Here is a 27,883-nt window from a genome sequence, read left to right on the forward strand (position 1 = left end):
GTGTAAATCCACCACCACCACTAGAAAAGCAAGTCAATGCATATGCCTTACTCACTGTTCTGGATATAAACGAAATGAATGTGTGTAATACACAAAATACTTGCCCTTGAAAACTGAAGTTTCACGGGTTTTTATTTCTCAAATGCAACCTCAGGCTACTAACCTTTTTGTAAAATGCCACCTGAAGTTTTTCTTAATTCTAACCTGAGAACCAAACAAACAAGTCAAAAACAACATTGGTGACCTGGTGAAACTGTATGAGCTAATGCTGTTTGATGCTATTTTTAAACTCTAGGTGGTAGCCCCAGAAATATACACGTTCCACTGGGCTTAGTTGGTCGAGTGGCATCTGATATGGGGGCCTCAAGAAGTTTTGTGTTAGCAAAGCACTTGGAAATACATGGTCCTGGCTGGTAGTGTGAACCGATTTTCTATTAATTCGTATTCATGGCAATGAATGTGGGGAGGAAGGATAGCTAATAGAGCTGTTCTTAATGCAAGCGGACTGTCCCGTTGGAGAACGGTCATGTAAACCAGGTTTCAATGTGTTTGCTGCCCTCTCCTGTCCGCTTATGTGCACTGCAGTCTCAGCTCAGCACTGAGTGTCTTCCTCTGTCCTTTTCTTGCTAATTCTCCCCTCCTCCCTCAGCCTCCCCGTCGATGAGGGGATCCACCCCGCTGGATGTGGCAGCTTCCTCTGTGATGGACAACAATGAGTTAGCGCTGAGCTTAGAGGAACCAGACCTCGAGAAGGTAACCGGCCCTTGGGGAGGCAGTGTGGTGTTCTCTTCGGCCTGTAGTGCAGCTAAGCTAAGGATAAGCAGACCACGGATGGAGTCTCTGTCACTGTATCGTCATCTTGGTGGGCTTGTAGGGAAAGTGTGGAAGAATGTGAGTAACCGGTAGCAGCACGATTATGACCAAGGGATCTCCTGTGAACACAGGTAGCCAACTTCAGAGACATGTGGACATTTGTGTTCTTCGTGTGTGGAAGCCCAGCCTCGTTGGTCTACATGGAACATTACCAGATGCCCGTGGTTCCTCATAAAGTTCTGCGTAATTTACAGATTTATAAATCTACCTATGGAAGGAAGAGATGTGGCAGAATACTGTATAATCAGTGTCCTTTCCATGTGTAACTGAGACAAACTGAGCTGCCCTCTGCTGGGAGTGTGGATGAAGCTCCTGGTGGTGGAGCTGGTTGAGGCGGCCTCACTACGTCTTTTCCCCATCCCTTTCTTTAAATGATGTCCTTGACCGGAGGGCTGACAGGATTCACAGTGTGACCTTCTGAGTGGAGAAGAGCAACCTGGAGGGGGAGGGGGGTGGAGAGGAGGGACGTGGGCAAGTCAAAGACAAATCAAAGGTCATCATTATGTAGGGGATTTGGGAGCACGCGGAAAAGGGCACCTGAGCCTGACTAGGGGATTGGGAAGGTCACTCAGAAACAGTCGTGACTTGAGGGATGAGTAGAAGCTGATCAGCCGCATTGTTGGGGAAGCATGCCAGGGATGTTTGCATGTCCGAGAGGAGAGTATGGCGTGCTGGGGAATAGGAGACTGGGTATGACTGAAGCACAGAGTACCTGGGGGATGAGGTGAGAATGCAGCAGAAGCAGTGAGGAATTGAACTTATGCTGCCATTTCTATTACTAAAAGAAATTCATGCTCATACACTGTGCCAGGCTTTATTCTGAATGCTTCCCACAAATGAACTCACGTGACCCTCAGACCAAGCCCTTTCATTGTTGCCTGCCAGTTACGGGCAAGGAAGTGGAGGCATAAAGAGATTGGGTGGCATCCTCAGTGTCATGCGGTTAGTCAGTGGCACAGCCAGGCACCGAGAGCGTTGGGCTGTGGAGGCAGTGCTCCTACCCATTTTATTACAGGAGGTCACCGTAGAGCCAAGAGTGGTGGAAACCACTGGAGAGTATTAGGCAAAGGGGCAACACAGTACGATTCATATTTTAGAAAACACCCCAGTTTCAGTAAGAAGAACTGAACAGAAACAAGTCTTGAGGCAAGGAGGAGAGTTTTGGTAGTAGTCAAAGCCCAAGACTGTGCTGGCTTCAATTAATATTGATGCAGTGGGTGTGAGAAGCGTTTGAAGCCAGGGGACCGATCTATCAGAGGACAAATTGCAGCCATTAATTAGATATCAGTTCAGCCCATGTTTTCCTCCAAGGAGTGCAGGAGGTAGAGCAGATCTGAGGAGGCCGGCGATGAGTTTGGGGTCTGTCAAGTTTAAGGGGCCCCAAGGCTCCCAAATGGCATTGTCAAGTAGGGAATTGACGACCTGGCAGTAAATCTCAGGAGAGCTCTCTGAGCTGCAGATAGAGCACACAGAGGGTGGTTGAAGCGCTGGGGGTACATGAGGTGACTCCAGGGGCTGGTCTGGAGCAAGAAAAGAAGCATAGCCAGGCCAGAGCCCTGAGGACCACCAGCATATTTAAGGGAGTCGCTGAAGAAAAGGCACCAACAAAAAACAGGAAGAGGAGCAGCCAAAAGGATGAGAAAACCCAGCAAATCTAGTATCTGAGAAGCTGAGAGGGAAAATTGAGAAATAAATACACATTTTTTTCTTCGTGTCACATAGTGAACGTGGGGTGGCTCAAAGAAGACAGGGTGAGGAAAGAGAGAGAGGGGTTGTCTTGATTAAACGATTGTGGCAGCAGATGGCCTTCCTCTAGCTGAGGCAGCCACACAGACCACAGATTTACCACTCACGAAGATTCTGCTGTTTCAGGCCTTGGCAGAGAATCATTGGCCAAGCTGCAAAACCATGTCTGATCTATTAAGATGAGATGATAATTACCCACCAATAATTCGTTGACATTTTTCAGTTAGTAAATTCTATTTCAAATGCATTCAACTGATAATTACTGAGGGCCTATCATCAACCAGACAGACAAAACGCCCGTGTTTGTGCAGCATATTTCTAATGGGAGGAACTTTCCTTGTAATAAGAGAGGATATTACTTTGCTGGGGCTGCCATAACAAAGTACCACAGGTTGGGTGACATAAACATCGGAAATTTATTTTCTCACAGTTCTGGAAGCTGGAAGTCCAAGATCAAGGTGTGCGCAGGTTTGGTTTCTTCTGAGGCTTCACCTCCTGGCTTGCAGATGGCCACTGTTTTGCTGTGTCCTCACGTAGTCTTTTCTTTGTGTGCACGTATCCTTGGTATCTCTCTATGTGTCCAGATTTCCTCCTCCTGAAGGACATGACCCCAACAACTCAGTTTAACTTAATCACCTCTTTACAGCCCCTATATCCAAATACAGAAACATTCTGGGATACTGAGGGTTAGGGCTTCCACATATGAAATTTGCGGGAGACAATTTAGCCCATGACAGAGGGGTTTGTCTTTGAGTTGGTCATTTTATTTTGTTCTTTAAAGTATTTTGAAATATCAGACATTTTTACAATAATATTTTGAGGCGACAAATTTAAGTGAAAGCATTTTTTTTTATTTTGTCAGATTCAATCAGTATTTCCAATGGACTTCATTGGGTCCCTTATAAATCATTAAGTTAAAAGCAGGAATCAAGGAAAGAATCTATTTACTGGCCTTATCAAATATGATGTTTATCAAACAACCCAATACCATAATAATACCATAATAGAAGAACCTTGCTTTTTAACATTCTGTTAAAAGAGGGCAGTCGTGGTGGCTCACGCCTGTAATCCCAGCACTTCGGGAGGCCGAGGCAGGTGAATCATTTGAGGTCAGGAGTTCAAGACCAGTCTGGCCAACATGGCAAAACCCCATCTCTACTAAAAAGAAATACAAAAGTTAGCCAGGCATGGTGGTGGGTGCCTATAGTCCCAGCTACTCAGGAGGCTGAGGCAGGAGAATTGTTTGATCCCGGGAGGCAGAGGTTGCAGTGAGCCGAGATCATGCCACTGCCCTCCAGCCTGGGAGCCTGGGTGACAGAGTGAGACTCCGTCTCAAAAAAAAAAAAAAAAAAAAAAAAAAAAAAAAAAAAAATCTGCTGAAAGAAGTCCCAGTCAATATAACTTACGGTTAACTTTAATAAGCAATCCCAGCTGCAAACGGAGTAAGTGAAAATGACCAGACCAGAGGGAAATGTTAAAAGTTGCTCCTCCAGGCTCTGTAGGCCTGTGTTGTGAAGGGTACCAGCCACCTCCTACATACACACAAGACTCAAGCACCATGCCACCTGTCGTGAGAGCTTCCATAAATGCTGTGTCTATTCATGGTCTCTGCATCTAGAGGGAGAGACCTCAGCCAAACTCTGTTATTCATACATTTAGATGACAATAAATAGCTCAGTGTTTTAGGTGGTGTGATGATAACCGATGCTTGTGTGAAAAGCAGCTGAATGGGTCTTTTTGGACAAGGCAATGCCACAAGGTTTTGAACTCCATATCCTATTCTCAGCCTCAGTTCATCTTTTGAAACAATGTTGCTCAGCAAAGACATGGAGCCTCCATTGGAAGAAGTCAGATGTGATTAGCGCAGGCCAGCAAGCTGGGAGAGGGAAGAAATGGGCGCTTCAGGAAATCTGTAAAGGGGATGAGGTTTGCCACAGCGTTTTCAAGTAGTTGGGGTGGCTTAGCACACTGCTATAGACTTTATTCAGCCCAATGTCAGGAAATTACCCAAGTTTGGTTCACAGGAAAGAACAGCAAAGGACTGGTATGCTGGAGTTTCTTCCTTCTATTGATCACGCCAGAAATTAGATCATTTAGGATTGAACAGTAGCCCTACCCCAACACATACACACACGCATACGCACACACACATGCACACACTCTCTCTCTCTCTCATATGGGCAATTATAGCAGCCTGTGAAATGTCTGCACCTGCAATCTTGAAAACTCTGCCCAATTCTGGCCCTTATTGATGCTTCCCTGACATTTTAAAGACAAAATTAAATCTGAACTCTAAGCAGAATATTATCTGTACTGGTTTAAGAAGGAAAAAGTATGGTGATAGATTCTTGCTGAGTTTGGCCTTATTTTTATTATACTTGCAAAATAGAATATTTGACGTCAGCAAGTAAGTGATTCATTGAACAAACATTTATTGAACAGCTACTATGTGCTAGGCCCTGGAGGTTAAAAAATTCTTTAAAAACACCATCCCTGACTTTGAGGATTTTGGAGCACTGTGGATTCTTCTCTTCTCTGTGTATACATAAGATATCAAAGGTGAAATTAGAATAGCAACTGCGTTTTAATCAAAGGTGTATTTGCCAGTCTTTTTGCCTGAAAGCTGCTGAAAAGTAGAACAGAATCTAAAATCGTCTATAAGGTCCTACCACAGAGATCTCGTGATAAGTGTCTGGTAACCTGGAAGCAAAGAGACCACCACCAATCCCAGTCCTTAATGAATGGGGATCTCTTTTTCTGGCCATCCCAACCTTAACATCTTGGCTTTTGACTTTGGACAGCTGTTGTGGATGCAGAACGAGAGTAGACACCCCTGATTACTCAAGGGCCCACTCTGGGTCAGTCAGTGACTGAATATTGTAGCCTTGCAATACCATGGCCAAGTGAACATGGCCCGCCCCCAGTGGGTCCTTCTTTTCCTGCACTGTTGTCTCCCCAGATGTACGCTAGCTAGGCTTATTTTTAAATGACAGCTCCCTCTTGCCAGAACTGGAAAAACCAGGAACTGACAGTACATGGTGTGTTCCTACATAACAATGATAATCAATCTTGTTAATCACTTGGAAACAAAAAATGAATTGGAGGCTCTTTCTAGCCTCCAGGGAAATGGAAGCCTTTCAGTTCTTAGAATTTCTCAGGCCTCACAGCTATCTTATAAAAAATAAAATAAAAACTTGAGCAGTTCTTTCTTTCTTTGTTTCTTATATACGTGTAAGATTTATTTTTAAATTTTATTGTGTTAAAATACACAAAATATATAATTTACTATCTTGATCATTTTTAACTGTATATTTAACTGTATGTAGTATTCAATACTTTTGTAATGTTGTTGAACTGTCACCACCATCTATCTCCATAACTCTTTTCATCTTGTAAAACTGAAATTCTAGACCCACTTAACAATAACTTTCCATTCTTCCCTCCCCTCCCCCAAGTCCCTGGCAACCACCATTCTACTTTCTGTCTTTATGGGTTTTACTACTCAAATTACCTCCTATGAATGGAACGATACGGTATTTGTCTTTTTGTGACTGGCTTATTTCACTTAGCGAATGTCCTCAATGTTCTTCACGTTGTAGCATGTGTCAAAATTCTGTTCCTGTTTAAGGCTGAATATCCCATTGTACGTATATATCACGTTTTGCTTATTCATTCATTCATCCGTCAGTGGCCACGTGGGTTGCTTCCACATTTTAGCTTTCAATTATTTGGGGGTATATACCCAGAAGTGAAATTGCTGGATCATATAGCAATTCTGTTTTTAATTTTCTGAGGATCTGTAGTACTGTTTTCCACAGTGGCTGTACCATTTTACATTCTCACCAGCAATGCACAAGAGTTCCAACTTCTCTACATCCTCAACCAACACTTGTTATTTTTTGAGGTGTGTTTTTTAATAGCCATCCTAATGCATGTGAAAGAACACTTTTGTACTGTTTCTGGCAGGTGGTGACCTACTTGGCAGGCTGTGGCCTACAGAGCTGCCCCATGCTTCTGGCCAAAGGATACCCTGATGTCGGCTGGAACCCCATTGAAGGGGAACGCTACCTGTCCTTCCTGAGGTTTGCTGTCTTCGTGAACAGTGAGTCCCACATTTTTCCATACCTTTTATACCCAGAATAGCATGATCGTGGATACCTACAAGGAAAAGGATATCCTTTCCATTGCTTCTTATCTGAAAATAGGGGGTTGGTGGCTGGCAAGAGAAATCTTAGGGAGAATCACAGGTGTTTGGTGGCTGGCAAGAGAAATCTCAGAATCAGGCCAGACAAGGATAAAGAGTAGAGTCCAGTGAACAGAGCACTGAGCATTAGTCCCAGGTCCAGCAAGAAACTCACCGCCTGAGGTTGGATGTGTCATCTCTCTGCACTGTAAAAGGGGGCCTTATGAAGATCATTATTAATACCTCACCTGTTTCACAGAGCTAAATGCACATGTACATCTAGATCCCTGGACTGTTGGATGGATGGATGGATGGATGGATGGATGGATACATGGATGGATGGATGGATGGATGGATGGATGGATGGATGGATGGATGAATGAATGAATAAAATCAAGTATAACTGAGTAGCTGTAAAAGATAAGTAAACTCCCAGGAGAAAAAAATTGCTATAACAACCCTAAATATTATTTGTTATAATACAATCTACCTCCCATTTATAGTGAATTCCAACACAACCAGAATTCTTTAGTTGCTCTGGAATAATATGCTGAATATTATGTAAATAAGTAGGGTACTTTCTTGAAAATGAGCCTTGTCTCCTAAGAATTTTTGTTATAATACTAATTCATTTGTATTGACATTATAGTTGTAGTCCCTCTCTGTTCTCTCAGTTTGGGGTTCCAGGCTAACAAATTGCACTAAGCAGGTTAGGTGATCTCAAAGAGAGACTGCAGCTAACACACAATCATGCCAGTTGTTCTAAGTATAAGAATTTGTCTCAAAATATGTTGATATAATGTGATCATTATATTCCCGTGTGCTTTTCTTGTTGTCTCTCTACCCTCCCATTTCACCTGCTTACTTTTCTTCACCGTACTATACTATAGTCTTAATATTTAAATGGTTTCTTTTCTCCTTGTCCTGGTTAGATTGCAGGCCTTGAGGTGGTTGCTTGTTATCCCTGGAACCCACCCAGCCAACTTCCTAATCAACTCTCTCTGCTTCTCTCTGCGTATTCATCACTGCATCCTTCTTGTTTATCACCAGCTTTGCTAACCTCCATTTTCTTCTCTTGAGGGCAGTTTTAGAGTATCCTCTAATAGCCTGGTTCACTTTGTATCCAAATTATCACATGTCCAGAATTAACACAGAGTTACTGTAGGAGTAAAGCAAATTTGTGGGTGTATGAAATGGATATTAAGAATTTATACAGCTCGCCAAATTATGTAAATAGATTGTTTGCAGACAAATCTGATCAAGGCAGGACCAATTTATTCATCTTGGTCACCTTCACAGTCAAGATCAAGAGCTTTTTGAGTCATTTTATGAGACCATCTACCTGGATCGTGAAGGTAAAGGAATCGACTGGCTCTTCTTCTACCTGGATTGCTAAATTCTAACACTTGCTTTTGTGGGTTAGGTACAACAATATTGAACTAAACTCTAGACCAAAAGGTTTGGTCCACCCCTTTTGTTTTCAGGTTATTTTATATCTTTTCTATATATTTTCTGCACTGCAATTTTATAATGCAACAAACTCTGGCAAACTGGCCCATCAATAGAAATGTTTGTGGATTTCAGTTTAATGTTTGTCTCTATAATAGTGTTATATATATAAAGTTTTGGTGCCACAAAAGAAATAGCACTTGAATATTAAATTTTCTTTTTAATTCTCAGCAAGGCAAGGTACTTCTTTAGAAGGGTGCGCCCTTACAGATGGAGCAATGGTGAGCACACACTTGGACAAAGGAGGGGAAGGGGTTCTTATTCCTGATGCACGTGGCCCCTGCTGCTGTGTCGTTCCCCTATTGGCTAGGGTTAGACCGCACAGGCTAAACTAATTCCCATTGGCCGATTTAAATAGAATGACGGGGTGAGTGCTTCGGCGGGAGTCAGGACAGAGCAGGTAGCAGGTAATCAGAATGAGTCAGGGTGGAGCAGATGATCAGAATGAGTCAGGGTGGAGCAGGTAATCGAAAAAGTTTGCTTTACGAGGAAGTTAGGTTTGAAAGTAGAAGGCAAAGAATTGAACATAATGACATATTAATTCTTTGAAAAGAAATTTAGAGCTCATATCTAACAGTAGCCGTGTCTAGTTTTGGCAAAGGATGTCAGCTTCTCCTTTCAAAGAATTTTCAGTCTTTTAAGGGGAGCAAACATGGACAGAGATCACTACAATAAAAGTAAGTGGAGTAAGGCAGGGAGAGAGCACTGAAGGGGTTCAAGAGGGGAAACATATCTTATTGAGGAGATCAGAAAAGGCCTAATGGAGGAGGTGATGTTAGAGATAAGCTTTGAAAGGTCAAGTTTCCAAATACATAGATTCAGTTGAGAAGCAGCATGTACAGTAGCTCAAAGGCTAAAGCATGCTGTGCTCAGGAAACCTAGTGCTATTGTTTAAATGTGTCCCCTAAAAAGCATGTTTTAGAAACTTAATCCCGAGAGTTGGGAGATGGGGCCTAATTGGAGGTGTTAGGTCATGAGGACCCAACACCTCATGAATGGGTTAATGCCCATTATAAAATGGCTGGAGGCCACGAGTTCAACATCTTGCTTTCTTGTGCACACTCTCTTGCCATGTGATGCCTTCTGCCATGTTATGATGCAGTGAGAAGGCCCTTAACAGATGTACCCCCTTGATCTTGGACTTCTCAGCCTCCAGAACCATGAGCCAAATAAACCTCTATATTTTATAAATTACCTAGTCTTTGATATTCTGTTATAGCAGCACAAAACAGACTAAGATACCTTAGTCTGGAGGGTAGATGCATGGATGGCACTGGTAAGACATGCAGTTTAAAAGGTAGGTGGTTATAATGGGGCAAACCTAAATGCCAAGTTGAAAAGTTTAGTATTGATTCAGTGTGTAGAGAACTGTAAAACTTTTTAACAGAAGAGAGACTGATGGGTTGATACCCACTCATGGGTTCTGTACTCAGGTTAGAATAATGAGTTTCTAAATTATTATGGTGTTGGTAAAATGGACTGGAAGAGATACATTCGAAAGAAATTACTGAGGTGGAATTCACAGGACTGTATTAGACCATTCTTGCATTGCTATAAAGAAATACCTGAGACTTGATAATTTATTAAGAAGAGAGGTTTAATTGGTTCACAGTACTGCGGGCCTTATAGGAAGCATGGTGCTGGTATCTACTAAACTTCTGGTGAAGCCTCAGGGAGCTTCCGATCATGGCAGAAGGCAAAGATGGACTAGGCATGTCACATGGCGAAAGCAGGAGGAAGAGAGACAGAGTAGAGAGGCTGGAGGTGCCATACACTTTTTTTTTTTTTTTTTTTTTTTTGAGACAGGGTCTTGCTCTGTCACCCAGGCTGAAGTGCAGTGGTGCAGTCTCAGCTGACTGCACCCTCGACCTCCCAGCCTCAAGCAATCCTCCCATCTCAGCCTTCCGAGCAGCTGGGACTATAGGCATGCCAGTGGCTCTACCATCCTGGGGTCTGGAGGGTGGTAGCCCCCTCCCCACAGCTCCACTAGGCAGTACCCCAGGAGGGACTCTGCATGGAGCCTCCAACCCCACATTTCCCCTCTGTACTGCCCTAGTAGAGGTATTCTGTGAGGCTCCACACCTGCAGCAGGATTCTGCCTGGGGACCCAGGCTTTTCCATACATCCTCTGAAATCTAGGTGGAAGCTGACAAGTGTTCTCCACTGTTGCATTTTGCATACCTACAGGCTTAACACTACATGGAAACTGCCAAGAGTTTATGGCTTGCATTCTCCAAAGTGGCAGCCCAAGCTTTAGTTGGGCCCATTTGAGCCACAGCTAGAGTTGGAGCAGCCAGGATATATGGGGAGCAATGTCATGAGGCTGCCCTGGGCCTGGCCCACAAGTTAATTCTTCCCTCCTAAGCCTCTGGGCCTATGATGGGAGGGGCTGCCATGAAGGTCTCTGAAATGCCTTTGAGGCCTTTTCCTCATTATCTTGGATGTTAGCACTTGGCTCCCTTTTAGTCATGCAAATATCTCTAGTAAGTAGTTGCTCTACATCCTACTTGATTTCCTCTTCTGAAAAAGCCTCTTCTTTCTCTGCCACATGGCAAGGCTGCAAATTTTCCAAACTTTTACACTCTGTTCTTGTTTAAATAAATTTCCAACTTTAAGTCATTTATTCATTTTCACATCTGAACATAGGTTGTTAGAAGCAGCCATGCCACTTCTTTCTTTCTTTCTTTCTTTCTTTCTTTCTTTCTTTCTTTTTTTTTTTTTTTTTTGAGACTGAGTCTCGTTCTGTCGCCCAGGCTGGAGTGCAGTGGCGTGATCTTGGCTCACTGCAAGCTCCGCCTCCCAGGTTCATGCCATTCTCCTGCCTCAGCCTCCCAAGTAGCTGGGACTATAGGCACCCACCACCATGCCTGGCTAACTTTTTGTATTTTTAGTAGAGATGGGGTTTCACCGTGTTAGCCAGGATGGTCTCAATCTCCTGACTTTGTGATCCACCCGCCTCGGCCTCCCAAAGTGCTGGGATTACAGGCATGAGCCACCGTGCCCAGCTACCAGGCCACTTCTTGAACACTTTGCTGCTTAGAAGTTTCTTCCACCAGGATACCCTAGGTCATCACTCTCAAGTTCAAACTTCCATCGATCCCTAAGGCACGAACAGAATGCAGCCAAGTTCTTTACTAATGTGTAATATGCATGACCTTTGCTTCAATTCCAAATAAGTTCCTCATTTCCACCTGAGACCTCAGCAGCTTGGACTTCACTGTCAGCATTTTGGTCACAACAAATTTAACCAGTCTCCAAGAAGTTCCAAACTTTCTATCATCTTCTTCTGAGCCCTACAAACACTTTCAATCTCTGCCACCTACCCAGTTCCAAAGCTGCTTCCACATTTTCAGGTATCTTTATAGCAATACCCCAATCTTTGGTACAAATGTTCAGTATTAGTCCATTCTTGCATTATTCTAAATAAATACCTGAAACTGGGTGATTTGTTAATAAAAGAAGTTTAATTGGCTCGTGGTTCTGCAGGCTTTACAGGAAGCATGGTGCTAGCATCTGCTTGGCTTCTGGTGAAGCCTCTGGGAGCTTTCAATTGTGGCAGAAGGTGAAGGGGGAATAGGCACATCATAGGGTGAAAGCAGGCATAAGGCAAGGGGGAGGTGCCACACACTTTTAAATGGCCAGATCTCTTAAGAACTCACTGTTGTGAAGACAGCATCAAGCCGTGAGGGATCTGTCCCCATGATTCAAACACCTCCCACCAGGCCCCACCTCCAGCATTGGGGATTACAATTCAACATGAGATTTGGGCAGGGACAAATATACAAACTGTATCAAGGACTGAATGGTGATGATGATGGCTGAGCCAAGGTATGTTGAGAGAAAAGGAACAGAGGTCACATTGAAGCTTAGAGATTTTTGAGGGTAGAGAGAAAGAAATAAGGATGTCAGAAGAAGCAAAATGGTTTGAGATGGAAGGTAATAAGCTTGGCTTGGGTCACATTATATTGATTTTTCTGTGTACAATACCCATATAGAGATACCCCTAATTGAATTTGTAGGATAGAAATCAATCAACAGATTAGAACTAAGTAGATTTGCAGTCCATTGGTAGCTCAAATGCTTCACAGTAGGTTGCCACAGGTGAAGGCATGAAAAAGAAAAATGTGGAGAGTATGAAAAAGAAAAATGAGAATATTTCTGAATACTTAGGAGGAGGAATAGTGGCTCAATCACAACAGAACGTTACAGAAGAGTTTGGAGTAGAGAATGGAGTAACTTGGGTTCAAATTTGGCTCTATCATTTACTAGTTGTGTGAATTTAAGCAAGTTAGTCAAAATACCTAACCTCAGTGCTTTTTTATGTGTAAAACAGAGATGATAATAATGTATGCCTCACAGAGTTGTGAGGCTTAAATGAAATAATCCATGGAAAACTTAGATCAGCCCAGTGCCACAAACCTTATAAACTTGTAGTTATGATAGTTGTTGTTCATGATCTTTACGAGAGTGGTAGGGCATTTGAAATGGGAAAACTGTAATAAACAGATTTCTTTGGGATCTCAAAGCCCTTTATAAGTCCTTATGTCTAAAAGGTGATTCAAAAGGACTTTCTGAATACCTTTGTGAACTCTGCTCAGCAATGTAAGATAAAAGTGATATAAGGAATCATGGCAGATGATGGAAGTATTCATGGTGGGTGATGGTAGATGATGGTGGGTGGTGGTATATGATTATGGTGGGTGATGGGGTGTTCATGGTGGGTAATGGTGAGTGGTAGTGGGAGTTGTGATAGTGGGGGATGAATGGTTATGATGCTAGTGATAGTGGAATATGATAGTTGGTCAGTGGTTATAGTGAGTTGTAGGGTGATTGAGGTGGGTGGTGGTTAGTGAAGGTAGGCATGGTGATGGTGGTGGGTGATGATGATGGTGATGATGGGATATGATGGTTGGGTGGTGCATGATCATATAGGGGGGTTATAAGGGTGAGTGTGGTGAATGATGGTGAGTAATGATGGGGGTGGTGAGGGTTGTGGTGAGGATGATAACAGCTAACACTTATTGAGCATTTACCATGTGCCAGGCACTGTTCAAAACACTTTTACATATATTAACTTAAATTATACCACAATCCAATGAGGGAAGCATCTTAGTCTGTTCAGGCTGCCATAACGAAATACCATAGACAAGGTAGCTTATAAACAACGTAAATTTATCTCTTACACTTCTGAAAGCTGGGAAGTCCACGATCAAGGTGCTGGCAGATTCAGTGTCTGGTGAGGTTTCCTGGTTCATAGATGGTGCCTTCTCACTTTGTTCTCACATGGTGGAAGAGGCAAGGCAGCTCTCTGGGGCCTCTTTTGTAGTGGCACAAATCCCATTCATGAGGGCTCTGCCCTTATGACTTAATTACCCACCAAAAGCCCTACTGCCTAATATCGTCACCTGGACAGTTAGGATTTCAACATGAATTTTGGAGGGTGGGGGGGACATGAATATTCAGACCATAGCAAGTGGATACAATTATCTTCATATTGTAGATGAAGACCCTGAAGCTTAGATTAAATACCTTGCCCAGAGTCTCATAGGTAGTAGAAAGTAAAGCCAAAAATTGAATCAAGCAGTTTGACTCCAGAGGCCACAGTTTATGAACCATTGTGCACTGTTGTCTTCCTGTCTCCCTAATCAACAAGGAGAAACAACATTTTCTCCTTTGAGCTTGTCAAAAATTGTGGTATTATTTAATCACTGTTTGGTGCTAATTTTAAAAATTTTAAGCCATATCAAAAGCTTTTAATATATCAAAATAATGGAATTAGAAAACTCTTTCTAACATTAATTTACTATTATTTCTTAATGTTTGTAGTAAATCTTCTTAAATATTTGTCTTTAAGAAAATGTTTTAAGGCATATAATTTGCTTCACTTTATTTTTATTAGCTGTTGAGAAGCCTTGGGTTGTGTTTAACTCTGGAAGTAATGAAGTCGTTAAGCTTCTATTTTCCCGGCAGTTGCAGGCACTGTAGCCAGGCTAAGCACAGATGTGTTTGGGTGTCTGTGATTAATCCCTTCCTATTGTAGATTCTGAGAAGGAAAAGGTTTCCTATCAATCCACAAGAAAAAGGGAAAAGTTATTCTGTGTTTTCTTAGAGTCCTTGGAGTGTTACAGCGATATCTTCCCCAGACTACAAACTTAGTTTAAGGAACATAATATCTCCTAGCTTTGCTGAATCTGCTTTCCTAGGTAGATTTATTATCAGTGGCCATAACTTGGACATCCATCATGTGACATGTGAAGAGTCTATGAGGGGCTGTGAAACGTGATGCTCTAGAAGTCCTGCCCAGAAGTCACTTCCTACAACTCAAAGCAGGAAACAGAGAAAACCCAAGTAGAGTGATCAGAAACATGTATGGAGTAATTACTAAAAACTTTGTACTCAACCACACCTACCTACATAGTGACACATGAGACATTGGCATGCCAAAATGATGGTGTTTATTGGAATCTGGTAGAATTAGTCAAGGGATGCATGAGGAAGAAGGCAAGTGTTGAATAACATCTTGAAATAAATGGATATAGTTTAACAAAGTCCTAAAGGGAGAGCATATGGATAGACTGTTGTGCTGGGAGACATACATCTTTTAGGGTTGAGAGTACAAAGTGTCATCTTAGCTTTGAAGGGCATATAAGGTGTAGACACTTAAGAATCATCTGGTTTATTTCTGCCCTTGTATTCATGTTTTTAGAGTCAGAAAGAGCATGTTAACCATTCTTCAGTGTGATTGGTACTAGACTAGGCATGGTTAGGACTAAATGTGTGACACATAGTTTTGTTCTCAAATTTATAAAACAGTTGAAAAGATTCAGCAAGCTCTTGAAAAATTAACCAATGGCAAAAGATTTAAATAACAGTTTAAGACAAATAGGAACAACATCGCAATGTTGTACTCAGGAGATACATCATGCTAGAGTGATAAGAAGGTAGAATATAAGGTACATTTGAGATATGGCTGGTTGCAGCTGGATTCTTAACATCTATGTTACACCTTTGTACTAACTGTAAGGTATCTTAGTCCATTTATACTGCAGCAACAAAATACCTGAGACTGGATAATTTATAAAGACAGAAATTTATTTCTCACAGCTCTGAAGACTGGGAAGTTCAAGAACAAGGCACCAGTAAGATTGATGTCTGGGAGGGCTGCTGTCTGCTTCCAAGATAGTACCATGTTGCTGCATCCTCTGGAGAGGAGGAACACTGTGTCCTCACATGGCAGAATCAATTGAAGGGCAAGAGAACATCCCTTCAATTTTAAGCCCTTTTATAAGGGTACTAATCCCACTCATGTGGGCAGAGATCCTTATAGCTTAATCACCTCCCAAAGGCCACACTTCCTAATACTGTTTCGTATGGTTTGGATGTTGTCTTCTCTGAATCTCATGTTGAATTCTCATCCTGAATGTTGGAGGTGGAGCCTGGTGGGACATGTTTGGATCATGGGGGCAGATGCCTCTTGGCTTGGTGCTGTCCTCACACTAGTGAGTTCTCATAAGCTCTGGTTGCTTAAGTGTGTGGTACCTTCCTGCCACTCTTTCTCTCGTTCTCTGAGACACCTGCTCCCCCTTCACCTTCTGCTATGAGTAAAAGTTTCCCAAGGCCTCACCAGAAACCAAGCAGTTGCTGGCACCCTGTTTCCTGTATAGCCTGCAGAACCAATGAGCCAATTAAACCTCTTTTCTTTACAAATTACTCAGCCTCAGGTATTTTTTTATGGCAATGCAAGAATGGCCTAACACACTGTTGCATTAGGGATTAAGTTTCAACATAAATTTCGGAGGAGGCACCATCATTCAAACCATAGTATAAAGCGTGTACAGTCTTGCATACCCTACCTTCTTCGTTCTCCCACTGGACTCCCTGGAATCTTTATACCTGAGAAAAGGAAAGGAAATCTATCAGACAGGTAAAGGGCTTCGAGTGACAGAGGCAAGGAAATGTGCCTCCATCTGTAAAAATTCAAAGTGAAACAGCATCAAAGTCCAGAAATAAGCAGACAGTCAAAACAGTACCAGTAATAGAAAACAAATTCCTCAAATAAAGAAGCCAATGGCAAACCTAGGCCCAGAGCACCAAAATGAGGAAAGCTGGCTGGGGTGAAAGGATGTCAGCTACATTCTTTTCACCCTAAGTGGATTTCTCAGCAGCTTGCCTCCAAGGCCCCTGTGGGATTCCAATGATAGTGATAACTGAGTGTCTTGGCAGTGGACTCTAAAGTCCAGAACCTACTTAATATACGTATATGGATTTCATCAACCATTTCATTGATAAGAGTAGTAAATGAAGCCTGATACTTCAATAAAACTAGAATTAAGCTGAATGAAACAAAAAAAAAATCTGCTTCATCAACATTATTCACACAAAATGGCAGTATTATGGTCCTTGTGCTCATCAAAGGCTGATTTTCATCATCCTATTGAGAATGCCCATATTTTGTCAGAGCACACCTCAATTCTGACTTCAGGTTTCTATTGCATTCAAGTTTTATTTGGCATATTTCATGAAAAAGCTACATAGACCCAAACTCTAGACACATGGGCAAAATCTTAGCACAATTCTGCGATTAAATACTGGCCTTCAAAATATCTGGGCTACTACTGCACCATCCACCCTGCATGGTTTCATGGCTTTGAATTCCACGTATACACTGATGATCCCCAGATGTACTTTGCCAGCTTTGTCCTCTTCCCTGAGCCCCAGACTTGTATATCTTGGTTATCTACCTGGTATTTCTACTTGGAGGTTTAATACGCATCTTAAATTTTGTACATCTTAAAGCTGAGTGTGTAATTACCACCCAAAACCTGTTCTTCCCCGAGGATTCTCCATCTCCTTAACTAGCTCCACCAACTTTTCAGATACTCAGACTAAGTCTAGACAGCATCCTTGAATCAACTTTTTTCCTTATTCCCACATCCAGTCCATCACCAAGTTCTGTTGATTCAGCATCTAAAAGATATCTTAAATCTATCTTCTCTCCATCTCCACTGGCCACTTTCTACTCCAAGTTGTTATTATCTTATACCTGGGCCACTCTAAGTTGTGTAGAAGGAACTGAATTCCCTCCTTCTACTCTCTTATATTGGCCTGCATCTGCTACATAATAACTTCATAATCTAAAGGCATAAAATAATAAGCATTTATTTCTTACATATCTGCAAGGTGGTGGGAAAGCTCTGCTGCAGGTCCACAGGTCTGCTGGGGTGGCTCTGTTCCACTAGTCTCATTCTGGAGTTCAGGCTTGACTGTCCTGGTTACTGCTTGTCTGCTGTCTCTAGATCAGTTACTAGCATGTAGTGTGGACTCAATGGATAGTTGAATTCATTAGTAAATGGGCAAACAATTCCTGGTTTGCTCTCTGTGCTATCACAGTGGCTCTTAGACACATCTCCAGTCCATCCCTTCCCAGGCTGGAAGGCCCTAAAAAGAAGATGGTATGTCCTTACTATTTGGAATCACTTAGTTCATACAAGTTGCCTGGCACCCTATCAAAGATGGCATTTAGAAAATAGAGGTGTTGGATCCTGGCCATTACCCTGCCCCTGTGATTCTCTAAATTAATTAAATGAGTGTCAGTACATTCATTCATGCTGAAGCCCCGTGTTCTCTCTTACTGAGGTGGGACTTGATTGGGAATATGTTTCTTTTCTTTAGGACTAATTGAAATCTGGGGTAGTAGATGATGCAGGCTCTTGTAAACAGAGGCTGATAATTGCCTGGGATACTGGAACAATGGGTAGCCACCTTTGGTTTTCCATCCAGTCATTCCAAGTCTCTGCCTTGAGTCTCAATAAAGTCTATTGACTTATTGAAGAAATATATTTTTTGAATGTTTGTGATATGCCAGATGTTAGCAAGACCCTTGAGCACACAGTGTTAGATAATTCAGACACAAGGCCCTGTTCTTATGGCATGTACAGTCTAATGGGGAAAGCAGGCACAAAGGAAGAGGACAGGGTGTTTGAGAGGAACAGGTCCTCTGGGGTTCCCATGTTTAAGCTCCTCCTGAAGGATGAAATGGAGTTACCTAAGTTGACGGTTTACATCAAAAGAATGGGAAGAAAAACAGTGTTCCAGACAATGGAACTTTAAAACAGGAACTAGAGTTAGAACACAGAGAGTGAGAAAAGTGATGGGCTGAAGGTTAAATAATTATTTCCCTGCTAACTGTCCCTGTGGTGAGTATGACTGTTTTACCAGGGTAAAATGGGGAGAATCATTTCCATTTCCATCCAACTATTCAGGAACATCGAAAAGAAAACAGTAACATGAAGACAGTGTTGAAGCCTTTGAAGAAAGGCACTGTGAACATTCATGCTGTTATTAAGCTCATTATTCATATTAGAACTCAAGCAGAAAGCATTGTTGCAAGCCCTTGGGCAAAACTAGTTTACCTGAAGTCTCTCTCTCTCCCCCTTGAAAAATGCCCTCAAGGTCAATATCTAGCTTTACCACAATGGATTTGGTTAGCAGTGAAGCTTGCTGAGCTACAGGTAATTAGGAAGAGACTGTCTCTCCCTCCTAATCATGCCATCCTCTTTGCCTTGGGAAGCCTTTGGAAATTCTTTTCCTTGGTCCCCTGTCTAATTAGCAGCAATGGTTGCACTTCAGCTCCTTCGTCTTAGAGCGTGCTCTGCATTCTCCACAGATGTCCATAATTCAGTAATCAAGGGCCGGCTTCCTGGGTCACTTGCACGAGCAGACCCAATTAGTTCAGTTCTGAAGGCCTGAGACTCATAAAATAAGGTTAATTGGGCAAATGAATTTCAATCGCAAGCTCAACGTAGAACTCACAGTCTGATTTTTCAACTTCTGCATATTGTGGTTTTATATCCCACTAACTTCGTGATGCCAATCACTGTGGGAAAGGCTAAGTTGAATTCAACATGCTGGTAAAATCGGTGGCTGACCCACAAGCATTTCCACCAGGTAACTGAAAGAATTATAGTATTCAAATAAGCTTGATTAACAGAGTTGGGTTTTTTCCTCCATTTTTTTTATATTTAAAATTTCAACGTTTTAGCTTTATTATTCTTGTAGTGAGAAATTACAACTGAGAGGGCTGATTGTATGTGCTACCTGATAAGTACTGGAGGCCAAAACCATTCGAAAGTAGTGAACTGTGAGATACGTCCATGTCTGAGACCACTGGCTTTTAAAAATGTAGATTCTCCTGGGGCTTTTCTGTAAGTATCCCTCCTGTGAGTAAACTATATTAGGTATAAATGGTAGGTTCAACTGATAGGAGAGCATGGGCATAGCACTTGACATCATACCCTTCTCTGGTCTTCTACAAACTGTACAATGTCTTTCAACCTCTCCTTGGTTTCTCTTTTTCCAGAATATGTTGATTCTTTCCACCATCCCATTATTATGATAATTTTACCCTTTTAGTATCTCCTGAGAATTTTCTTCACATGGATTCTGGTTTAATAAAAACTGATTGTTTTTTGGTGTGTGATACATTGGATAGAACTTGAAGACACACTTCTTTACAAAAATTTTAGACTCTTGAAGGATTGAGCTATAAAACCGTGAATGGAAGCTGATTAGCTGTTTAAATTCAGTCTAATAAATTTTTTTCTGGATTGAGCTACACAACTCTAAAACTTCGAGTGGTACATGCTTACAATCTTGGATTTTGCCCACAGTGCAAAAGCTTGAGTGACAAAAGAGGATGTCAGCAAGCCAAGCTCTAGGACTGGACTACACCTGTGGTCTGAGGTAGACTCTTCAGGGCTGTGAGACACATTTGGTATGTTCAAGATTGAGTTTGGTGTGAGAGGTGAGCCTGAGTTAATTACAGGCATTCGGACAGCAAGCTCAGCTGCCACCCCACCCCATCCCCATTCCTCTGAGCATCATGGGAGAAATCTCTGCATCCGAGTTAGACTAATAGAGTCACTCTAAAACTAGATGGAGCATGCGTATCTGAAAAGGGGAAAGATCCAGTGAGATTGTGCAGTGTGTGTATTCACACAGTGATGAGCTAAAGAGCTGGAACAAGAAGATTTTCTGGGTTCTCATTCAGATGCTCTGCCAGGGTGTGGTGGCTCATGCCTGTAATCCCAGCACTTTGGGAGGCCAAAGCAGGAGGATTGCTTGAGTCCGGGAGTTTGAGGCCAGCCTGGGCAACATGGTGAAACCCTGTCTTTACAAAAAAGTACAACAACAACAAAAATTAGCCAGTTGTGGTAGCATGTGCCTGTAGTCTCAGCTACTCAAGAGGCCGAGGTGGGAGGATCACTTGAACCCTAGAGGGTGAGGCTGCACTGAGCTGAGATCATGCCACTGTACTCCAGCCTGGGTGACAGAGCCAGACCCTGTCTCTTAAAAAAAAATGCTTTACTCACAACACTTCTAAGTTGATTCATAAAATGTTGTATTAAATAGAACTTAAACTGCTAAAATTGTTTCAAAATATGTCTATAAATTCTTTGATGCTCCTCCCTCCAAAATACAGAGCCTAATTCTCCCTTTACATGTAAGCTGGACTTAGTGACTCACTTCTAATGAATAGGATATGACTAAGTAACAATAAGTGACCAGGTTATTAAAGGCAGCTTGGCTTCCGCTTTACTGTCCTTCTGGATAAGTTGTTCTGTGGGAAGCCAGCTGCCACATCATGAGAACACTCAAGCAGCCCTATGGGGAGGTCAACATGGTGAGAAACTGAGGCCTCCACCCAACATCCAGTATGCAACTGAGGCCTCTTGCCAACAGCTGTGTGAGTGAACGTGGAAACTGATGCTCCGGTCCCAGACAGGCCTTCGGAAGACGGCAGCTGCCACCTCATGGGAGATCCCAAGGCAGGACCACCTAGCTTAGCGACTTCAAAATCCCTGACCGATACAAATACTGCGAGATAACAAATATTTATTGTTCTAGCCTGCCAATATTTTGAGGGAATTTTTTGCACGAGAATAAATAATACAACAGCTTATCACATTGTAACCTCGATTATCGCTCAGTTCTCCAAGAAATACCTAGGGTATTTCTGTAGAAAAGTTTTTCTTCAAGCTTCCAGTACATAACATCAAAGTCTTGCCTTTGAGTATTGGGTTTAGGGATAAATTCTCAGACACAAATGAGGTACCTCTTATGATTTTGTAGAGTTTTTCTTTAGGCTTTAGCTAACACAACGTGAAAAAAAGTCTTGCCCTTGAGTCTTGGCTCAGAGATGAATTCTCAGATACAAATTAGGATTTCATCTGAGACAGAGTTTTTTTTTTTATTAAGTTGTTCGAACAAGCTACCAACCCACTTTTGAATACATGTATTGGCTCTAAGAAAGAATGGCTATCCCTAAGTGTCCAGTTCTACCACTTAATCACTTTATCAGGAAATGAGACCCTATCTTCATTATCTATGGTTCATCCAAAAACAAATGCCACAGAATACAATTCTCTAACCTCTGCCTTCCCACAGAGCAAGTTTAGGAATAACCAATAAAACTTTACCAAGCAGATTCTTCATCTGGATACATGATTCCAGAAATGACCTGAAGTCCCTCCATACAAACCTGGCTGTCCTAGGTTAGGTATTAGACTCTGTGAGAGTATTAGGGTAACAGAGTCAGAAGCTGATATGTCACTTCCCCAAACGTTAATTGAAGCACACCAGCTCGAGTAACCATCTTCCTTCCTTTCAAGGAAGGAAGCAGATTTGCATGCCCTCATTGAGGTAATCAAGATGTAAAGTCCTTCTGTTCTCTAAGTCACTTGTGAATGAATCAGTATTCCATGGTAGACTCAGTAGTTTATTAACTGCCCTCTGAGGACCTAAATATATGGAAATAATCTCTACGGTACAAAATCCTGAGCCGAAGAGTAAAAACCTGCTGTGTAATGGTGGATCTTAATACTTTAAATAAACAGATCCTGACCCAATTTATCAAAGCCACCTTTTTCTCCATCAGTGTCAACTCCTAATCTCAAGAGTAGATGAGGCTGGTTCAAGTGCAGTGAGTGGGGTTTATAACTAACTGACCACAATCAGTTACAGATGTCTTAGTTCCTTCTCCACTCCCACTGCCCACTTGACTGACCTAAACCAAAAACAGAGTAGGTGATAAGCTGAACAAAATACTGTTCTCCCAGCCTCATCAACTAGAAATAAATTCTGGGATTGTCCTTTTCATTGAGAAGGAAACAGTGCATGTCTTCCTTAGGTGAGAGTGTGGAAGAAAACGCCAGCGTTGTGGTCAAGCTGCTCATCAGACGCCCAGAGTGCTTCGGCCCGGCCCTGCGGGGTGAGGGGGGAAACGGGCTCTTGGCGGCCATGCAGGGTGCCATTAAGATCTCTGAGAACCCAGCGCTCGACCTCCCCTCTCAAGGATACAAAAGAGAAGTGTAAGTGAATGGAATTCCCTTCCGGCACAGATACGGTTGGTGAGCTCTCAGATATTATTGGTATACGGATGATTTAGGAGGTAATAGAGAAAGCACATGTTCTTAACAGTTACAGCTAAAACATTGACCCTTCATCAAGAACAGTGTTGTCTTAACTCTCCCAGTAAGGCTAGTGATCAGCATCACCTTCACCCCCTTCCATTTTCTCTACTCCGCTCAGCGCAGCTGGAAATCACAAAGTGGGCAAACTCTTGGCCTCCCTATAGTATCACCATGGGGTAGGAAGCTAAAGGTCTGGACCAAGGTTGTACTCCTTGTCTAACTTCAGCATGTTTCCTTCAGTATTTTGTCCCACGGTGTCTCGTCCCATACCTCATTTGTAAAAACAGATAGTGCCTCCACTTCCTCTTCTGAAAGCATGAGGACTAATTAAGAAAGTGTTTTGATTTGACTTCTAAAAATAAATAAATAAATAAATAAACCAGCTGCAAAATGTGAAAAGTCACAGCACTGTAATGTTGTTATTTAAATGTTAAGGATATAGTTGGTAGATTGTCTGATTGTCTTACTTTCCCTTTATCAAGTCTCATGATCATGTCCCTTTCTTTAGCACAGCCTTTAGGTTAGACCGTAGAATCTAGAGAGTGGGCATAACCCAGCAGCAGAAACTCTTTAGACGGTTGGCTTTTTTCTTTGTCATCAGACCTGGTAGAGCTGGAAAGGACCCTACACATACGCTTTCGCCACTTCCTCAAGCAACATGAGAAAAAAACTGAGGCCCAAGGTCATATAGCTTATTAGCAACAGAGCCAGGACAGGGACTGAGCCCTCCTGACTCCTGGTCCAATGTGCTTTCCATGTATCTTCCCCTCACAGAGAGGAAAAGGGAATGAATGGTTGGTAGGAGTTATGGTCTGATGATCAGCTCATGTCGGTACTCATGCCTTAAGATTCATGGAATCCTGTGAATGTCATGGACAAAAATTTGGGTTCCTTGAGCTTAATGAATGAAACCACTTTGTCAACTTCTAGAGGAAGACGAGGTTCCAAGGGAAAGGATGTATGATATGCAAGAAGAGCAGAGTGCCTCCATATCAAGCAGCTTATGTCTCGCAGCGTGGCAGTGCCTGCCAACCTTCCTCACACCTCCCCTCTGTTGGTTCTCTCAGCAGCACGGAGGACGATGAAGAGGAAGAAGAAATCGTGCATATGGGCAATGCAATCATGTCATTTTATTCGGCCCTTATAGATCTACTGGGCCGCTGTGCTCCTGAAATGCACGTAAGTGATACAGCTTCCAGAGAACAGTTTTGAGAAACCTACGCCAAGAACACTATAGATTTCCTGAACCTCATTTCTTCCTCTGTCTCTGGCATTTGCTAACATGCCTTTTTCTAGGTCCCTTTTAGCTAGTTTCAAAAGTAGTTTCCACCTCTGATACGTGACTCTGCTGCTTTCTAGGGAGGGACTCCCGGGCAGATCCGTGTCTTGTGTGATTTCTCTGTGGCACTAGTTGAGCATGTCCTCTGCACAGTTTATTTCAAAAGCCTCCCATTTGACATGCCTCAATTTGGTCAAAATGGGAGCAACTTGATTCTGGATCATGGCCATCAGGATGCTCCATGTAGAAGATCCCTTTCCTGATGACTGTGGCGTTAGGCCCCAGGAAGGCAGACTCTTCCTGTGGTTGGTGTTTGAATTTTTCCCCCAGAGGTAGAGTTTGCAAACATCACAAAAGGATGGTTCTATTTTATGAGATGTCTTCTCAGACTTCTAGTTTTGAACTAGAAAGTATGTTCTTTTCTTTTTTCACCTCTACTGAGGGCTGAAAGAATAAGCCTTATTTCATATAAGGTCTGACATCATAAGAGAGGAAATAGCTGCTTTTCCTATGAAAAGCAACTCTAAATCTTGATAAGGGAGGCTGATCTGAATTCCTAGGATTCCAATTCCTACTATGATAAAGGACCCTTACCCACTTAGGCCTGTTTTTCCATTTCTGTGCCTTCCAGGAAACCTGGAAGGGAGCCCAGAAAACACTAAGGTGTTCTACAGTCTTGGCGGGGGTGGGGAGGGTCAGAGACCCCTGTGTGTTCACACTCTAGCTTTCCTGATCACCTCTCATCACATCAGAAAGCACATTATAGTTTGCTGCTTCTCAAGAAGGCAGCATGGGATAGCTCAGTCACCAGAGCCCCATCTGCAGTGCCCCATTCTTCCTTCCTTACTGCCTCTCTGCTCCAACACCTTACACACACACACACACACACACACACACACATCCCTTCTTAGGACCCCTCCTGTGGGTCCTGCCCTATCAGTGGTGAGGGAAGGATGCCATCATCACCAACCACCTCTTCTCTACCCTTGGAGATGGAGGTGGCACCAGGGTGCGTGGGCGGGCCTTCTCCTTTCCCTGGTGGCACCAAGCATCGTATCTCAGCATACCATCCAGCCCACCTGGGGACAGTCTGACCCTATGACATTCAGTTCCCAGCTGAACGCCTGCTACACCCCGCCAGAGACTGCCTGTGCAGGGGGATATGCATGCACACCATTGTACGTGCTGGTTGGCCCATCAGTGTCAGGGTGGATCAGGCTACTCAAGCCGGGATAACTCCGCTGAGCCCCTCAAGTTCTCTCTGACATTCTCTACACCCTTTTTGCCCAGTCGTCATCCCCAGCATTAATCAAACTCTTAGAAATTGAAATTCATAAGCCATTTCTACGTTTAACAGATTTCTAGAGGCCAGGAGTGGTGGCTTACGCCTGTGATCCCAGCACTTTGGGAGGCCGAGATGGGCAGATCACGAGGTCAGGAGATCGAGACCATCCTGGCTGACATGATGAAACCCCGTCTCTACTAAAAAAAAAAAAAAAAATACAAAAAATTAGCCGGGTGTGGTGGCGGGCGCCTGTAGTCCCAGCTACTCGGGAGGCTGAGGCAGGAGAATTGTGTGAACCTGGGAGGCGGAGCTTGCAGTGAGCTGAGATCACGCCACTGCACTCCAGCCTGGGTGACAGAGCAAGACTCCATCCCCCCCCCCCAAAAAAAAAAACAGATTTCTAGAGTCTGGCATTGTGGCCACACTGTCAACACTTCTGTCATGGCCACTGAGCACTTCCGGCAGTGCAGTCACATTGAGAAGCCACCAGCAGGCCATGTACTTATTCCTGGGACCTGATACCACAACCTCATGGCCACTTTAATAACAGCAAAGGAATCAAGCAATGTCTTTAGTCAGTTATTTCATCAGTAGCACCTCTTCTGGAAAACCAAGAGGCCACTCTCCTCTTTCCCTGTGGCCACAAGTGTCTGTAGCAATTAGGGAAACATAGAAATGGACCCTTGCCCTTAAGCCGTTTTACTGCCAGAGGTTTGGAGGTGGGGTAGAGGGAGGTGTGGGAACCTCACTTATCTAATGTCATTCTCAACCCTATCTTCCAGCTCATCCAGACAGGAAAGGGGGAAGCCATCCGCATCAGGTCCATCCTGCGCTCCCTGGTCCCCACAGAAGACCTGGTTGGGATCATCAGCATCCCCTTGAAACTGCCCTCCCTCAACAAAGGTAAGGGGAGTGACTGCAGGCTGCAGCAGCAGTCTCCCAGCAGCCACTGGCTCGGGGCAGGACTCTGTCCCCAGCACAGTGGCCCCCAGGCCCTGACTTGCAGGGCAGACTGCACAGGGCAAGTGCCTCACTCTTTTTCCTGTGATGAGTTTTCTCCTCTAGGCTCTAGCCAGCTGCTCTCATCTTCTCAAGAAGCAATCTCAAAACAATAAATCGACTCCTGATTCCTAGCATTTGCCCATTTCTGTGGTATAAACTTTCTCACCATGACCAATTTCAAGCCACCAATGTAATGTCACTGAACACAGATTTGGGAAGAGAATGGACATGGCACACCATTAGATTGTATTCCCAACACATAAATACAACTGATGCAAAAAACCTCAAGAGCATAGTTCATAGTGAAATAATTCGGAAGTAATGACTTCAATCTGCTCTCTTGTCTGTGTCAAGACAATTGTACCCTGTGTCCCACAGGTACAGACAGACCTTGCTGTCCTCCTATGAGCATGCCAACCCTCTGAGGGAGGCTGATGGAATGGGACAAGCAAAAGCTCTCACCACGGCCTCCCTTCTCGTTTTCCCCTGGGTCCCCCAGCTTGTGTAGGCAGTTGGGGCACAGACGGGCCCCCACACAGCCTGTCTTCAGCCACAGTCGCATGCCTTATGGCTGAGGATCATAAAAGTGTTTTCCCCCAGTGCTACCTGTGACATTTGACATCAGTCAGTGTTATCTTTGCAAAACTTATACTCTCCTCGAAGTGTTGTTTCTCTGAGTTGCCTCATCCATTATCCAGGCTAATGGAAGAATTGAAAACATATGATTCCAACCGTTGTCATGTTTCCCAAACTGATATTCCACAGAAGGTTTTTGTGGGAGATATTAATAGGTGTGCATATTAATAAGGGGCCCGGGGTCAAATAAGTTTAGGAAATGCTGTGGAATACATCACATTAGTATAATCACAGTAAAATGATTACATCTCTGAGAAAACTTAAGATAAAGCAAATAGATGTTGAACTCAGTGTTTCCCAAACACAAAACACTAACTAATATCCCACCATACCAGGCACGCGTGAGAGAGGAAGTCAATTTCAGCCATTCAGGCTCAGCTCCGCCTGGTACACAGGGCAGGAGAGGCCGCAGCCTGCAGTCTGGAAGGCCCCTTCTCTCTGGCTCTGCTGGAACCTGACGCTGATTCTTGGGCAGGACGAGAGTCTGGGCTGGCTCGGACTTAATTTTTGTCCTCTCAGGGTTCCTTATGAAGTCCCACACTTTTCCGGTACAGTATTTAAATATGCTGTGGCTATAGCGTGCTCATTTGGGGGTCCTCTTTCCTAGTTTTTAGTGTCGAGAAAACAGGAAGAGGAAATTGTTTTCTATCCTCACTCGAAATCCTGTCTTTATTCTCCAGCTCAAGCAGTTTTTATTTTCTTCATAGTATTTCCCCACTTCACCTTTGAACCTCTTGATTAGGATTAGAATTCTTGGATGACCTGATTTACATTTCACCTAAATCAGACGATTATTTCCAAATATTGCAACAGTATGTCCTCGAAGTTTATTCTATTTATGATGTAATAACTACAGACATGACATATTAAACAATCTGTCTTCATTCATGTTTTCTCCC

At 43.1% G+C, this 27,883-nt stretch overlaps 1 protein-coding gene across 9 annotated transcripts in view; it reads left to right on the forward strand.

Moving 5' to 3' along the window:
• Nucleotides 1–27,883, forward strand: part of RYR3 (ryanodine receptor 3) — a 563,725-nt gene that overhangs the window by 396,786 nt on the left and 139,056 nt on the right. For 7 of the 9 annotated variants that reach the window (XM_016927886.4, XM_016927893.4, XM_016927892.4 and 4 more), the window contains exons 42-46: nt 650–753; nt 6,586–6,721; nt 22,500–22,680; nt 23,850–23,961; nt 26,129–26,249. In XM_016927886.4, coding sequence (XP_016783375.2) covers nt 650–753; nt 6,586–6,721; nt 22,500–22,680; nt 23,850–23,961; nt 26,129–26,249 — 654 coding nt within the window. The remainder of the gene's footprint in view (nt 1–649; nt 754–6,585; nt 6,722–22,499; nt 22,681–23,849; nt 23,962–26,128; nt 26,250–27,883) is intronic. The other 2 variants (XM_016927887.4, XM_016927891.4) reach the window with 1 other exon arrangement.

The sequence above is a fragment of the Pan troglodytes genome, chromosome 16 (genome assembly GCF_028858775.2).
Source record: "Pan troglodytes isolate AG18354 chromosome 16, NHGRI_mPanTro3-v2.0_pri, whole genome shotgun sequence".
Lineage (NCBI taxonomy): Eukaryota > Metazoa > Chordata > Mammalia > Primates > Hominidae > Pan > Pan troglodytes.